Raw genomic sequence first — 15,684 nt, forward strand, 5'->3', positions numbered from 1 at the left:
TTCAGAAAAGGCAAAATATTCAACGGCACTATCTAGGATCCGGGCGGAACAAAGGAATTCTAGCACTGTATAATGCGCTAGGGATATTGCCTGGAACACATTGTCGTTTTCGGAAGCATCGTTATTTTCAGAATCCTTGTCGCTTCCGGCATCAAAGGGGACCGGAAAGGTCCTAATAAGACATCCACATATGTCCTGAAGTGATATTAAATCGTGGCTGTAACTCTCTGGAGTTGTATCATAGTCTGATGTTGGAAATATTGCCTTAGAAAGGCATTATGCAGGTATACCCGTTCGAAAATACAATTTCTCGTGGGCACAAATCCAAGTGAGCGCCTTTCTAGCAATGGCCCAGTCGTCATTAGGAATATTAAGAAGGATTCGTTCATATGTTTCGTCTAGAGTCTCTGGTAGTTCGGTGATAGCCTTTCGGAGGTCTGCTTCGGTTCTCTTTCGTTGCAGCACGTGCAATTGACAGGCGGCCCACCGAAACCTAAGAAAAGTGTAAGCGTAAGTCGCAGTAAGCCAAAAACGGATATCGCATGAAGGCGAAATAAGTAAACATACATTCCCTTCGCGCCATTGACTAAAGCCTCTGTCATTTCAGGAAAGATTCTTGACCAGCGTGCAAATTTTTTATTCGCCCGGAGTTCGGAGGCTACGTACATTCTGATATCCTCATCTACAAGCGGGTTAGACATTGAAAGTGGCTCAGAGATAGGCCTAAATGTGCTCTCAATATCAAGATAATTTCGGCTAGTCGCTAGTATCCGTAACCTGGCAAAGGTGGGGTCGGCAACAAAAGATGCCAGAGCTTGGAGCAGGTCATCTCTCGTGTTGCATTCATCGACTGCATCGATAATGATATAGACCTGGCCTATTTTTTTCAGACCTGACTCTATTCCTTGTTTGAGTTGCAAGATTATCGGCAACGCATTTATTTGGTAAAGCTCCCATAGATCCTCGGGGACACACTTGAGCTTCCGGCACAGCTGACTGACAATCCAACTCAAGAATGCTAAAGTCTGGTCTTCGGTGTGTCGGTAGGAGCAGTAGTAGTAGAGACATGTGCTCTCGATCTGGGAAGAGGGGCAGTGCTGTATAGTCTGCTCGATGATGTATGATGCAAGGATAGTTTTACCGGCACCTGGGATCCCATAAACCCACAAAAACCGATTGGAGCCAGCTAACCAGTTTTTCCACTCGACCGACCGAAGAATCCAGCGGCATGTGGCTTCATCGCGAAGTTTGATAGCGTTGTTATGGTCTAGTGTCGGATTCGTACGCTCAATCCAGTTACACACATCTCTTTGCCTAACATCTAACGAAGTCAGTTGCAAATGTTGAAATCTGGAACCTAGAGCGCAACGGAAACATTACCTGTTAGGCCGTCCTGAAGTTTTCCAATGCTAAACTTTAGGTCTTTAACGTCGCGACTACGTCTTAGTCAGAATGTAAACAATGTGGGTACGAGGTAGTTATTGGGTATTAGCACAACTACAGAACATAATCAGGATTTGATTTCAGGGTAGAGATTAATCTCCTGAGGGTCCTCTCACATCCTAGCAAGAGGTTTAGGAGATCAAATCCATCCTGTTTATGTTCTACGGTACGCGCTGATGTGCTGTAAGCTTGAGCGGGGATGTGAGGGTTACTAACGTGACCTCGCTAAGTAAAGCTAGGGTAATAGTTGACTTGTGCTGGATAGCCTCGTCAAGTAGTTTTCGCGCTTTGCCTTCCTTTAGGCACCACTTGAGGGTCCCTTTAATCATTCGTCGTTTGCTTGGGGCCGCCTGCAAGCTCTTCTGGGGTGTCAAAAAAGACAATCCGTCAAGTTCTGCCGCCAGCTCTTCCACCGTATCGCGACAGCCCTTGATTGCTCCACCTATCTCGTCTAGGTTTCGAACAACATCTGGAAAATTCAAGTCCATATCTGAAAGATACTTTAAGCTCTCCAATGTGGCTTTGAGTGTCGATATTTCGATGAAAATGAGACGCAGATCCCTTGGCACGTCATGAGCAGTCTCGATGAGGTGCTTGCATTTGCTGATAACTTTCGCAGTAAGGTCAATGACCGTCAGAATACCAGCGGCGATACCAAAAGCTTCCGCCATGCTCGCAGTTCCTTCGGCGTTCAACTGGATCGCAGAGACTAAACCAGTAGCCTCTGCGCCTTCTTAACGAGCCTTGGGCACGCTCTGATAGCTGGTTGATAAGACCTTTAGAATAGACTAAACCGATTTTAGACCCGTGAGATAACTAGCAGTTTGCAACATATTTCAGGTTCCCGATCGTGCGTACCGCGGGCCAAGTGAGTTGTCCAGACAAGCACTCTGAAATCCTAAATAATCGTTGCCGAAAAGCTGGGAGTTGGATGTTAGATGATGATTGTAGGAGAATTTTTAGAGAAACGAGGGTTGCTCCACGTTATCAGGTTCCTTAGGTGTGATGTTGAGAGACAAGTTGATGATCGCAAGGCAGAAGCCAGAAGGCTGCAAAAGTGATGGGCGGCTCACTCACCACACAGCCACATCGGTGGCTTGCGGGGCAAATTCCGGCATATTGGCGCCCACTTTGCAGGGCTAACAGGGTTGTATTGGTTTTCTCCATTCGCTGCAAGACTAAAAGGGCGCTGATTTCTATCTTGGATCAACCGCTTTCATTCCTTCCATCTGAAACCGATTCAAGCGGTTCCGATCAATCTCTCATGTTTCCGCCCCCAAACCCCATTTCCTCGTATGTGCCAGTACCCCATATGCCCATATCGAAGAACTTGTCCATGTCGAAATCTTTATCCATCATGAACGCAAACGGATCAAGGTATTCGTTTCCAACATCTAGATTTCCAGTGCCCAAATCAACGTGGTTCAATGCCATCTGTGGAAATCTATGAACGCCATCGTGAACGGTCAATGGGGTTTGACATGTCCTAGAGGATTCCAAGCTGCCTTGAAAATTGGGTATAGTGTCAGGTGTCGGAAGCTCATTTGGAGTAAGCTGCGCTGAAGTCATCATTCTAACCCGAATCTTGCGGCAGTACCAGCCTTTTATCAACTCCATAATCATTCTCATGGCCCACCAAAAATCTGGATGCGGTTGTTTACGTTTCTCAAAGGTTGAGAGGCTTTGCATACGATAGCAGAGGGATTCAAGGCAGAGATCTAGCCTTACACGGTCTTGCGCTGCTTTTACATCCCACCGGGTGGCCGTGTGCGCTTCACTGGGGATACAAAGTCTTGTAATCGTCATCACAACAAACGGGAGTCGCATCCATTCGGGGAATGTTATGAGATGATACTCGGAGGCGGGGATAGCGATAAGCGCATCTAAGAACGATTTTCCAGCTTCCAGAGTAGACGAAAGGGCGTTTAATTGAGTAGGGCTCGCAAACGGGTGTTCAGAAGATACTTGAGAACTGCGGAGACCGATGCTATGAAGTTGCATCATGGTGTAGGAGCAGGAGAGATCCAGCACTATCACAGCATTAACCCAGATCGGAGAAGGGAACTATATTTCTTACCTCGCGGGTGCTCTTCACGTTGCGTTTCCCGCCTCCATTCTTCAATTTGTGTCTCCACGAACCGGAGATTCATCAATACTCGTGAATCCGTGATAGGAAGTTGCGCAGCCTCTTCGGTAAAAAATGTGTCGTGTATTTGATCGTCAATCCTGCGCAGAGAAATCAGCTGTCCTATGATTTCATCTATCGAATATTCAGCATCATTTCTTAAGCACCTACAGGCTTCGGCCATGTAGTCAGTGTATTTAAGAAGATTGGGTTTATGGAGTCCTCCAGCGATACTGTGGATTATGAGCGATCCCAATTCGATACAGAACAATACAAAGTCTTACGCTGATGATAAGTAGTAACAGCCAAGAAATGCTCTCTGACGCTCACGAGCTTCGCTAGGAGATGGCGAAGGGGGCTTTGGTCGCCCTGGCATCTCGAAGAACGACAGGCCTTGTTTTTGATGTAGCCCGATGTCAAGGGCAACACCAATAGCGAGCTGAATTAACGAAAATATTTGGTGGGTTTTGTGGCTAAACACAAAATGGTACCTTTTACAATGAGCGCAAGAAGTGTACCATAAAAATAAGGAAACCTACCAGGAAAGGTAGACGATGATGCTTTGCACGAGTGACAGTGTCCTATGTGGTCGAATAATTGTGCGATTCGCAAGCTCGATCCGAAATTGCTCATCGAGAGCTAGTTGGCGTTGATGGTCTTTCGAAGATGTTGCCGTCAGAATTGCTAGGAACAACATGGGATTTCTAGAACTAAGCTCCTGGGCAGATATGGTTGGAGGAATGGGAACAAAAGGGAATGAATGTAACATGGAGCGGTACTCGTTCAGAAGAACATCAGCCTCTCCACTGGAGAGCAAATCCCTAACCAATTTATGCTCGACTACCGGGTCAAGGGGGGTGCTGGCTTGGAAAAGAGTGCCAGGCGGGGGGCGTGGTTCGTGGTGGTCAACGAAATTGTGGATCTTTCGGAGTTTCTCAAGAAATTCCTGAGATCCTTCAGCATCACGATCGATCATCTGGGTTTCAGTATCGTGATCATTTCTCTGGGTTTCAGTATCGTGATCATTTCTCTGGGTCTCAGTAAATGATGAGGGAAATGGAAGCCAACTTCCTGGTGCAAGGGGTCTCTCGCGTAGCTGTCCTTCGCACGGCTTATATTCTGATGATGGTTCTGCATTCGCTGGTGCTCGTCTCGGGGGTTCGGTTTGTACAAGACTAGCGAATAGACCATCAATTTTTTGCTCAACCTGTGATATTCGTCTAGACGGAGAGTTAGTTGTTTTGTTCGAAATTCATTGGTGGGAGCGTACGAAGGACCACGTAATCGCTTCGCACGGCGTGGTGTCTCTGGCCATACGCATTCGCGTGTAGAAGAGAGACATCTATGTCTTTATCAACTCCAATTTATTAACAAATGCGGATTTCGCATGCCATACCGTTGGCATGTGCCCGCTCGCTCGCTTGGATAGCACCTCGTCTTGAGGTTTCGGCAACGCTGGCATGCCTGGGAGGTGCGACCTTGTGGCGCCTTCTCGACGGGCGGCTGTTCAATTTCTTCCATTTCCGCGACACGAGATGGGGGGGAAGGGAAAAAGTGAGGGCGGAAGCGATGCAAACTCGTGTAATCGGAACTCGGGTATACATTACATCCGTGCCGATCCATGGCTGCGCTAGTGACTAAGCCTAAGGCTACCTAGGATTGACATTCCTCGGCCCCTTTTCCACTACCTACACTCTCTAGCCATCCCAGAAAGCCCTCTAAACTCATGTATAGGCTGCATGTGTATGTTATTTTCTCAGTCAAGTCGCGTAATATCGAAATTAAGCATCGACGCTAACTTCCAGCCATACCATAATGTCGCTCTAATTGTGACTAAATTCAAGTGGATGCTCATGGCATGATTTCGAGAGAAAGCTTGATTTAGTTGCCGCATCTCTGCGCTAACCCCCTTCATATCTCTAGCTTTTAGGTCTTCTCTTGTTCCTGGAGCCGTATTAGCATCGTTTCTGGTATCAGCCGACTGTTCTTCTGAGGCTTTTGCTTCACATCTTTGCTACAAACTTCTGCTGTAGTATGATGGATACGCACCTTGATGAATTCGATCGATCATCACTTGCCGTGTACGTGGTCCATACACCAGCAAGTTCAAAGCCGATGTTAGTCCCGCAACGGCGAAAGGAATCCAGGTTTTCTGCTCTTCAAACAAAGATATAGGCCCGTGCGGGGGAACGGTAGCCGCGGCGAGGACCACGAGGAGGGACTGGCCCCGGAAATAGAGGGGAAACAGGCGCTTTTGAAGAGTCGTGAAAGCAGATCGTGGGAGTTCTTGGTGAGCTACCTTCGTCATTACGAAAGTTTGGTACATTTCCGTACCAAGGAGCGTCGAGTATGTCAGAAGGTGCAGAGGGCCTAACGTTGAGGCAAGGGATGAGAGCATGTTGTCGAGTTCAACTATATATAGTATTGTGGTGAATTTGTCCAACCCTCCGACGAATGCTCACTCTTTAAGGACTTGACGTGTTATGAAGGGCTCGACAACTGTTGGAATTCGGGGTGGTACGGTTGACGGATGTTAGTTTACCTGCCGTCCCGACCTCCATCGGGTCGAGCCGAAACCCCCATTGCCTATGATTCGTCATCCATGATGTCCATTCAAGGGCTATTCCAGAGCATCAACGCGTTACCTCTCACCTATGAAGTTCCTCCATATCAAGGTTAAGATCTCGAAGCTAGCAATGCATTGTCACGGATGGCCCGTCCATTAGAATAATCTGGGTGACCTATAAAATATCGACGATGCAAGTCGCTCACTTTCAATTCTGCATAATTGACGGTACCGGACCTTCCCACACGGTCACAGCGATCTTTTCGATGCAAATGCTAGCCTCGGGTGGTAATGTCGCGACGAACTTGTGGATCAGTTCTTCCCCGCACAAACGCTGTTTTTACCCCACGCGCTTATTGCCCGCGTCCATAATTCCGTGCGTTAAATGAATGTCTCCAGCCACAACAACAGATGTTTCGAGGTCTTACTATTGCTATCTCATAATCTACAAAATTCAGCTACTATGCGAAAAGTCCAGGGAGAGTTTTTTAATGTCAGTTTCCCAGAATAAATCGTTTCGTACACAGTAGGCTTGTTTTCGTCCCACGGAGGAAGAATAGCCCTCGGCAAAGTTTTGCCCAAGCGTTTCTAGTTCGATAAAGTATCGAGCATTCCAATTTAAGGTGGTTTATTAGATTTCTCCGTCAATAGGTTGGTCTCCTACTAAATCCATTTTAACATCATAATGCCGATCCGCACAGTAGTGATTATATCTCTCTTGCACCGTCCGCTCTTTCCCATCCTTTGGCTTGTCACCCTCTCACGCACCGTTGCTCGAGCTCCCTCTTAACTCAGAGAAGCCTAAAGATATCCTTCATCATGCGTCTTATCGTTCTATCCTCCCTCGTCGCCTTCGTATCTGCTATACCTTTCTTTACCCGAGCCGAGCGGCCAATCTACTGGCTTCTTGCAGGCGACTCAACTACCGCGCCAAATGGAGGATGGGGTGACGGTTTTCTTTCTACCACAGTTGCATCGGGCTCATCTGGCCACAACTACGGTCACAGTGGAGCGACGACGGCATCTTTCCGAGCTGGCAGTGATTGGGGGAAGGTAGTCAAGGATATTGGAACATATAAGGATAAGTATGATGTATATGTTACAATCCAGGTCCGTACTCCAGGTTTTATAGATTTCAGAAATACATCATGTCTGTTTGGCTAAATATGTTTAGTTCGGACACAACGACCAAAAGAACACCTCCGGTGTCTCCGTCGAAGAGTACAAGACCAATCTTAAGAATTTCGCATCCGAAGCCAAATCGGCAGGAGCCATTCCTGTAACATTCCACTCCAAGCACATACTCTACTACTAACTCCTTCCCAAGGTTCTTCTCACGCCTCTAACCCGCCGAAACTTCAACGGCGCCAAAGTCACCGAGAATCTCGCCGAACAACGTGCTGCCACTATCTCCGTGGCCGAAAGCAATAGCATTCGGTACATCGACTTGAACATTGCTTCTGAGAATTACGTCAATGCGATTGGTAAGACAGCCGCAAGTAAGTACAATCTTGCTTCGAATGATTGGACGCACTTGAATGAGTGGGGTGGGGTGGTTTTTGCGAGGATTGTGAGTGATTTGCTGGTGAAGAAGTTTCCGGAGTTGGAGGGAGTTACGAAAGCGAATGCGACGATGAGTGCGTTGATTGCAGAGGGGAAGCCAGCGTAAAGATATGGGGGAACGGACAATGCCTCGAACTTGGTTTGCACCTTAGGATGCTAAGGAGCTGAATACCGTAATCACACGAGTCACTCATATCGCCAGAGAATTTACAGTCGGAGGCTTTCCGTTCAATCCAATGTCGGCGTCATAGAAGGTCAGACAGCGAACAACTTATGAAGAAACCTTGTTTTGTGGATAGGAAACGTTGCTATGGAGGGTACCAACCCAAATCCAAAAAGCTTTCAATACCCACATTCAAATCAAGTGAATGGGTGGAAGCCAACTATGCCTCCCAAACCCAACAAGCAACAAGCACCAAACCCACCGAATCTCCTCGCGCAAACCTAGCCATCTAGCTTCTCTTCCTAAGCCCGTCACCTCTTCGGAACCCCGCTTGGAATAGCCGTGCCAGAAGGCGGTGCACCACTTGGCATGGTACCATTCCCTCCTGCACCATTACCAGAGTCGCTGCCTCCACTCTGCGCGACGCCTCCGCTTGCAGTATAAACAAAGCTATAGGAAGGATCGTACGTCGCTGAGACGTTGACCGCAATCGTGATCCAGCCAAAGAGACCGTCAGAGAGGTCATTACCTAAGTATACATATTCCAGCACTGGGTCCGAATCGCTGTCCTCGGTTTCGGCAAGGAAGACATGGTCGTCTGCGTTCGTGGTAAGGGTCACGTTGTTTGTGTTGTAAGGAGCCGTAGCTTCGACCGCATTAATGAGATCCTGGTCCCAGAAGATCTGTCCAACATGGGCAGCTGTGCCCCCCGTGAGGGTGTTGTTAGGAAGGACCGTAGCGTTTAGATGGGCGACCATGTGGTGATGTGTCGTGCGCCCGGAATAATGACGAGGGAAGATGGATTCAAAGGTTACGACTCCGTCGGCATCTGTTTTTTGCAGACCGCGGAGAAAGGTTGCGTTGTAGTTTGAAGTATCCGCCGAGTTACCGTTGCCGTTGGCCACGAGGCCGGAGTATACACCTGTCGAATTGCAATTCCAAACGTCCCAGTAGAGATCTGGAATCGTTTCGCATGTTTCGACGTCGATGAATTGACCTTCGAGGACGATCGGGACACCGGGTTGGTTGTCGCGGACATTCGTCCGAATGTACTCGCCCGGAACCCAATAGGGGCCTACCTCGCCCTCGGGGTTCAAGATACAGGTCTTGTTACTAGCGAATATGATGTTCGCTGGAGTATTGGGGGTGTATTCTTCAGAAGAGAGATGGGAGGTGTTGAGTACAGAATCAGTGTCCCGAACCGCAAGACCGCGAGCCTGGCGATGCTTGGCTACAGTGGCGGCTCGACGGGCTGCCGCGCGTTCCATGACACCTCCTCGAGCCTGAAGCTTCTCGGCGCATGCTGCGAGGCCGCGTCGAGCATGGGTTTTGAATTCGCGTTTACTGAGCTCAGCGGCTTCGTTGTGTTCGTGGTGCTCGCCTGGGTGAGCAAGGGCTGAGATGGCGAAGCTGGCGAGTGTGATTTTGGAGAAGAAATGCATGATGAGAATAAGCTGTAACGAGAGAGTTCTCAAAGAAAGAAGGGGCGACGTTGAAAGGAAATTTAAGATACTTCTTCGAGGTGTCAGTGAAAATTCACTTCCCATCTCGTCCCTCAAGAACTTATACCCAGTTGAATTTTCATATTTCCAAAGCAACTCTATGTCCACGAAGCATCTGCGTAGTTATCGAAGCTAGTGAGTACGTATGCGCCCTCCTTTCATTCAGGCCCCTCTTTCTTTCGTTGGACGTTGGTGCTGGTGGCAGAGAAAGGCCAAGGCCTCTATCCCAAATCAGTCCCCATCTCCGTAGCCATGCTTGCTCCGACGTGCGGGAAGGCTCCGTTTCGAATGTTTCTTGCTGCGCGCCCATATAGAGTGAGTGGATTTGAAGGACAGGGACTGTGCGAAATACGGGGAAGGAAAAGCCAGGGCCACGTAATCAGGCATCACGTGATCAGGCTCGCCAGTTGTACCCCCAGTCGTGCAATGTTTTGAGCGGGGTTAAAGCGGATCTAAGGTGCTTGATCGCATTACAGCTATGGTAGCTCAAAACTAATCTCATCGCGTCGATCTTTTCGTCGCACACTTAATTTGTCTTGGGTACGTGGCAGCCATTCGCGTCCACATGATGTCTTGTGTGGCTTGTCAGCCCTTCTTCCGAGGTCAGTATTCGGAGCATAATTGATCGCTCTTCTCAGCAGGTCCCTGTATATTCTTAGCACTCTTGAGCAGACTTGTATTTACTTCTTTACTTCGTCGGCGGGAGAATCTACACTCTTAGAAAAATGGCTCCTTCCAAGAAGGTAAGGAAAACGTCAGTCCAGGCTGCCACTTCATTTCAGCTTTGCTGAGACGGAGATATCCACAAGCTCATGGATGGTAGCCTAATGATGCAGGGTCACGTGAAGGCCCATTCACAAACTTCGTTGAGCGAATGTCCTGAAGAAAGAGGGTGAATGGTGTACTTGTCCATGAACAGGGCTGGCGCATTTTATATCATCTTACCGCTGTACTACTAGCCAGTTACCTCGTAACCGCCCCTTTCCATCCTGGTGACTCACTCACTGGTGAGTCGTGCTCCGTGATTTATAACCTGTGTGTACTTCATCTCCGCCAGAATTCCAGTGATGGTCGTTCCAGCGCACTGTCTAATAAACAGATTGTCAGTATGACAGATCCGAATTTCGAAATTGAAGCTCAACGCCTCTCCCTCACTTTTTTTGATCCATCGAACGACTCCCACTGCGATTTCTTAGTCGAATTGTACAATGCACCGGAGATACTGGCAACGAATGGGGGCATAGCTCCTCCAATAGGAGATCGAGAGGCAGCGCGAAAGATTCTTACAGGGGAGCAAGACGAGCGTCTTCGTTCCGGCGACATGTATGGAAAATACCTCGTTACCCTGAAGTCTCCCCCACCCTCCGATAACGATACCCCATCACTTGCATTACATCAATATGGCGAAAAGATCGGGATAGTTACGTTGAATCTGAGAAAGGGACAGAACAGCTTCACAGTTCCAGAAATTGGGTACTGGTTCTTGAAGAAAGGCAGGGGGAGGGGATACGCGACCGAAGCTACCGGAGCGTTGATGAAGTATCTTGAGGAAGAAAAGGGGCAGAGGGAGCTGTTTGGATTTTGTAATCCAGATAATAAGGCTTCGAAGGGGGTGTTGAAGAGACTTGGATTTGAAGCGAGGGGTATTGCGACGTTGAAGACGTTTGGGGGTATTGTTGGAGCGGTGTGGGCACGACCAGGTATGAATGAGGATTTGAGTGTGTATGGGGTGTGAGCCCAGTCGGCGAGGAGGTCTTTCAGGTATTTCTTCCACGAAGCCCGGCGATATTTAAGTTGTTACAAGTGTGAATCTCTCGTTCTAGGATAAACACATGGAGTTTAGTCGGCATCGCGGACACTTATTATTAATAGCTCAGAGATACGAATACTACGGAGATCATATGATGTCGAATAAATCTAGCCCCTTACTATATCATTAGAAACGTTCCGTCTATGCCCAGTGAAATCTTACAAACGACTGGAAAGCTCAAGACCTCACCACCCAAAGCGCCGAGATATACTCCAATCCTCCTTTCCATTCGAGTTTTCGTGATTAAGGTCCCAAGTTTCCACTCACGAAGACACCTAAGACCGCCGCATACTTAATCTAGAATTTTCTCACTCAAGGAAGGGAAGAAAATGGCGCTACTAACGCTGCTGTTGTAGCGAATACTTCAGACTTCTTCGCTCAAGTGAACAGTCCCACATCCCCTGCAAACAGGAGCATGTACACCCCGATCGTGACCTACTTCTTCGTGGGATTCGGGACGACATCGATAGTAATAACTAGCCCGAAGAGAAGGATAACCAGAACTGGCTTTGGCTTTATAATTTTCTCAGTTCCTGGCGCATTCTTTTGTCTCCCGATGCCCATGCTCAACACTCTAATCACCGGCATCGAATCGTTCTGGTTTGCCTGTAGCTCAGCCAATGCACTCTGGAGATAGAGTACATTTCGAGCTGCAAGCTGATTGAAGCGCTTGAAGGCGAGGGGAGGTGTGGTCGGGGTCGCTCGAGATGAAGTTGGCGACAGACGGAAGCCCGGTCAAAGGATGGAGAGTTTAAGCCGTCAATTCTGCATCAGATCCTCGCGGCGTTCTAGCCATAGAGGTTGGAGGATGTAGCTGAGAGGATTCTCGACGAGTGAGTGGGTATCTCGCATCAAATCCGCCTCCGAGGATGCCTTTGACTAGGACCGGTGAAGGCGGGGCAGTGCTTCATGCCCCTCAGTGTTGAGCCAGTCATTGTTAACTACGGCCCCACCAAGATGTTTTTTTCAACATTCCACCCAGGTATCTCACATCAAAGACATCAGTGTTTTCACTTCTCAACATCCCTACTCCCTGTGGAGATTTACGCTCCCTTCCCAACGGATGTATAACCAACTGAAACCGCTCCCCTTCCTTTAGAGGGCACCATCGAGCGATACATTCGGATCGCTCGACTCTAGAAATCTGGAACAGTAAAATGAACGAAATTCCATCTAATCCAATCTTTTCTTACAATCCTAAACTTGACGGTACATCGCTGCCCAACCCACCCTCTCACCCCTCGAATTCGACCTCCTCCACTGCGACAATGGCCTCGCCCCATTCGAAGACATAAACGCCTCCCCACCTGGCACTGCGCGCACTTGGGGTGCTATCTCCTTACGCTCCCCAAACGCTCCAACCATATTAGCTACACCCAAAGGTATGATTCCATACCAGCAATGGGAGGGCTTCAACACGTCCGCATTCTTTTATCCCCCATTTGAAGGATATCCTTGGGGCGCTCCTGATACACCAAAAGGGTTTGCGCATGTAAGAGTGCCCAAAGAGGTAATGGAGTATATGGCGCTTGTTGCGGCCGGGAAGATTATTTTCGAGGGAGAGGATTTTCCGTGTCAGAAGAGCATTGGGTATGGAAGGTATGGCGGCGGAAGGGCAAACGTGTCATATAGTGCTCCGTATACGTACTGTGCCGTGAGGTGAGTAGCCGTTTCACTTTATTCTGGCTCAGAGAATGGGAGATGGGGAAACCGGGGGGGTGGGGGATGGTCTTTGGGTTGACTGGTAAGATTGCTAACAGTTTTGGCGACCTAGATACTATTGTAAACAGTGGGCAGAGCCGCTACCCACGAGTAGATTCTGTCTAAGTCCGCCAAATGGGCCGGCGAGCATAACGAACGAGTGGTGTTGGCCTTCATGGAGCGAGTGAGGAATTGCTGCAAAGCAGAGCCGTGTGGGTTGTGAATCAATGTGATGGTTTTCCTCCATAGTAGAAAGCCTCCTTGGTTATCTTAAGACTTAAACTACTCGTGAGTATTCTAGTGATGGTTCACCAGGGCGCAGGGCGAAGCGACGGAGATGGGGGCTTTTGCAAGTCTATAGTCTCCAACTTGGTAGGACGCGGTCAATATGAACGGAAGATTTTTACGCATGTCTCTCTGGGTCCACAGTACACCACCAGATACCACGGAACATAACTAGAATAGCAATAAAAGGCAAATTTCTGTCCTACATTGCCCCCAGCTCGAACAGTCGCCTCGAGTCAAGGCATCCATTCGAGCAGCTAAAGAATCCATCCATCAACCCGAACAACATCTTGATCTTCAAATGAGCGCATTTTTCTCCCCAACCCTCACGCCAAACGCCAACCATGATCCAGCTCCTCAAACCCATGAACTCCACTCCCTTCGCCCACTTCCATTTCCCCCTCCACCTAAAGTCCCGAATCGTCCTGCACAATACTATTCTCACTCTGATAATCACTCCAGCTCTCACAATTACTCTCCAAGCTCGTCTGATCCGTAATCCCCGCAATTTCATCATACCTCTCTATAAACTGAATCCCAAATCCCTCACTTGTATGCCACCCAATATGACAATGCATCAACCAAGCCCCCGGATTATCTGTCTGGAAAGCCAACACCAGATACCCAGAGGCCGGAAGCAGAGCGGTATCACGTCGCGGGGGGTTGTCGAGATTCAGCGTAATTGAGGAGGAATATGTACCAGAGCCTTGCGCGAGGATGGCGAAATCGTGGCCGTGTAGATGGATGGGGTGGGGCACGGCTTGTGTTGTTTCGATAATGACGTAGATCCAGACGTCAGCAGTTGGGAGTTCAAGGACCGCGTTAGAAGTATTGAATGTGGTGTCGCCGTCAAGGATTTGGAGCAAGGTAGGATTGGCCCATTCTACGACCATGGTGGTGCTGTTCATGTACCAGCGGAAGAGATTATCGTCGTTCAATCCAACGCTAGCAGTCTCGAGCTCGTTAGTCGACGAGGTTTCGACGGTCTTGGAGAGGTAGGGAGTCAGGTTGTCAGTTTCATCGTCGCAGCCATCATCGTAGGAGTATGCTGATGTGGTTGGCGTGGAAGGTGAGGTTCCATAGTATACGATGCCGCGGATATCGTCTTCGTTGTCGTTTTCAGAACATGCAGACTGCGGGATTGCACGCATCCAAAAGTTGTCGGCGACGGATGCTTGGTCAGCGGTGATAATGATGTCGTAACGCTGACCCATTGCAATGTCTAATATAGTGGTGTTGTAAGGTTCGATTGGCACTAGATCTGATGCAATGACTTGCATGGTGTGGTTGTCGACCATGAACTTCCAGTGTGTGTCCACTGCGGCGTTGACGAGCCTAATGCGGTACGAGGTGTCCGAGGTGAAGGATACGTTATATCTGTATCCTCCATCATCGTACGTGTTAGTGCCATTGATAAGACCAGTGTCTAGTGTGGGAGGTCCGCTTGACTCTGCAGTGATATACAGCTCGTCTACAGTCTGTAGGATTCGAAATCAGTAAGGAGCTTAGCGCACGAGGAATATATATCATGATGCACGTACTTGATGATCCCAATCGTTCAGAAATAGCATCCCAAGATCTTCATCATAGTCTGCCGTGGCAGGGCCATTGATGACGATCCCACCAAAAATCCCTTCCCAGGCCTGCAGCGCGAAATGGGAATGATACCAAGTCGATCCATACTGGACTGCTTTCCAAGTGTATGTGATCGAGCTTCCAGGAGCAGTAGGACATTGTGTAATAGAAGACACGCCGTCCTGGTCGTTGGTATAGTTTTGACGGATGCCATGGAAATGGATGCTCGTCCCGTTTTGTGAAGTAGTCAGAGAGTTTGTGACATGTACAACTACTGTATCTCCCCAGTCCGCAAAAAGAGTGGGGCCAGGGATAGATCCGTTGACAGCTTGGGCATAGCGGGATATGCCGTCTGGAGCGACTGTCACATCAGTAAGCTCGAGCCAGTATTCCCGAGTTACACCGGTGTCGGGAGCCTCTGTTCATTTGTGTTAGTTTGTGCTCTGAGGCTCGCAGATAGTGGAGGGTGGTCCATGCAAGATGCTCAAGGAATGAAATGAATGAAACCAATGGTTGAGTTGCATCTTTAAGCTTTGGTCGCCCAGAAATGGTGAAAATGAAATGAAAAATAGGCTAACCAGACGTATAATCTGTATCGATCGAATAGTCGCACCATTCCGAACGAGTAGATGCAGTATTTCCAGAGCAACTCGCTCTTGGGAACAATCTCGGTTCATGGAGTGAACGAGAATTCTGTGAGGATGGAAAGGCGACCGCAAGACTGCTTAAAATAGCAACTCCAAAAAAGAGACTACCATTGAAGAGCATGACGAGTCGGGAGTATCTTTGAATGACTTGGACGTCAATAAAAGTATGCAGCGAACAAGTCCGCAAGAACGAATAGATACAAGGATGTATAAGGCTTAGTCACAAAGCTAAAGAATGCTGAAGTGAATGAAGAAGTCCTAGGTAGCTGTTGGGGATGCCATCCGGTGATCTTTATGCTCACCG

At 48.5% G+C, this 15,684-nt stretch overlaps 7 protein-coding genes across 7 annotated transcripts; 2 read left to right on the forward strand and 5 right to left on the reverse strand.

Moving 5' to 3' along the window:
- Window positions 1-23: 23 nt before the first annotated feature.
- BDR25DRAFT_263686 (uncharacterized protein) lies at window positions 24-2,559 on the reverse strand. Its single transcript, XM_033686833.1, has 4 exons — window positions 1,660-2,559; window positions 1,381-1,436; window positions 568-1,321; window positions 24-493 (listed from the first exon to the last, which is right to left on the reverse strand). The coding sequence occupies exons 1-4, from the start codon at window positions 2,112-2,114 to the stop codon at window positions 277-279; spliced, it is 1,482 nt and encodes a 493-aa protein (XP_033546081.1). The 5' UTR covers window positions 2,115-2,559; the 3' UTR covers window positions 24-276.
- Window positions 2,560-2,599: 40 nt separating this feature from the next.
- Window positions 2,600-5,094, reverse strand: BDR25DRAFT_263691 (uncharacterized protein). Its single transcript, XM_033686834.1, has 6 exons — window positions 4,965-5,094; window positions 4,839-4,910; window positions 4,108-4,788; window positions 3,853-4,059; window positions 3,521-3,801; window positions 2,600-3,473 (listed from the first exon to the last, which is right to left on the reverse strand). The coding sequence occupies exons 1-6, from the start codon at window positions 5,087-5,089 to the stop codon at window positions 2,698-2,700; spliced, it is 2,142 nt and encodes a 713-aa protein (XP_033546082.1). The 5' UTR covers window positions 5,090-5,094; the 3' UTR covers window positions 2,600-2,697.
- Window positions 5,095-5,324: 230 nt separating this feature from the next.
- On the reverse strand, window positions 5,325-6,070 carry BDR25DRAFT_371780 (uncharacterized protein; the record flags this gene model as incomplete). Its single annotated transcript, XM_033697198.1, has 2 exons — window positions 5,618-6,070; window positions 5,325-5,512 (listed from the first exon to the last, which is right to left on the reverse strand). The coding sequence occupies exons 1-2, from the start codon at window positions 5,964-5,966 to the stop codon at window positions 5,325-5,327; spliced, it is 537 nt and encodes a 178-aa protein (XP_033546083.1). The 5' UTR covers window positions 5,967-6,070.
- An 883-nt stretch (window positions 6,071-6,953) lies between these two features.
- On the forward strand, window positions 6,954-7,843 carry BDR25DRAFT_371782 (SGNH hydrolase; the record flags this gene model as incomplete). The annotated part of the gene is made up of 3 exons (XM_033697199.1): window positions 6,954-7,244; window positions 7,309-7,413; window positions 7,462-7,843. 3 exons carry the CDS (start codon window positions 6,954-6,956, stop codon window positions 7,801-7,803), a joined length of 738 nt encoding a protein of 245 aa, XP_033546084.1. The 3' UTR covers window positions 7,804-7,843.
- Window positions 7,844-8,046: 203 nt separating this feature from the next.
- On the reverse strand, window positions 8,047-9,302 carry BDR25DRAFT_334888 (aromatic compound dioxygenase; the record flags this gene model as incomplete). Its single annotated transcript, XM_033692970.1, has 1 exon — window positions 8,047-9,302. The coding sequence occupies one exon, from the start codon at window positions 9,300-9,302 to the stop codon at window positions 8,172-8,174; it is 1,131 nt and encodes a 376-aa protein (XP_033546085.1). The 3' UTR covers window positions 8,047-8,171.
- Window positions 9,303-10,278: 976 nt separating this feature from the next.
- BDR25DRAFT_47541 (including n-acetylases of ribosomal protein) lies at window positions 10,279-11,342 on the forward strand. Its single transcript, XM_033698625.1, has 2 exons — window positions 10,279-10,401; window positions 10,470-11,342. Exon 2 carries the CDS (start codon window positions 10,471-10,473, stop codon window positions 11,095-11,097), a length of 627 nt encoding a protein of 208 aa, XP_033546086.1. The 5' UTR covers window positions 10,279-10,401; window position 10,470; the 3' UTR covers window positions 11,098-11,342.
- Window positions 11,343-13,565: 2,223 nt separating this feature from the next.
- Window positions 13,566-15,584, reverse strand: BDR25DRAFT_371791 (multicopper oxidase; the record flags this gene model as incomplete). Its single annotated transcript, XM_033697200.1, has 3 exons — window positions 15,312-15,584; window positions 14,700-15,151; window positions 13,566-14,636 (listed from the first exon to the last, which is right to left on the reverse strand). Exons 1-3 carry the CDS (start codon window positions 15,499-15,501, stop codon window positions 13,566-13,568), a joined length of 1,713 nt encoding a protein of 570 aa, XP_033546087.1. The 5' UTR covers window positions 15,502-15,584.
- Window positions 15,585-15,684: the final 100 nt, after the last annotated feature.

Source organism: Lindgomyces ingoldianus (genome assembly GCF_010093535.1).
Source record: "Lindgomyces ingoldianus strain ATCC 200398 unplaced genomic scaffold BDR25scaffold_21, whole genome shotgun sequence".
Classification (NCBI taxonomy): Eukaryota; Fungi; Ascomycota; class Dothideomycetes; order Pleosporales; family Lindgomycetaceae; genus Lindgomyces; species Lindgomyces ingoldianus.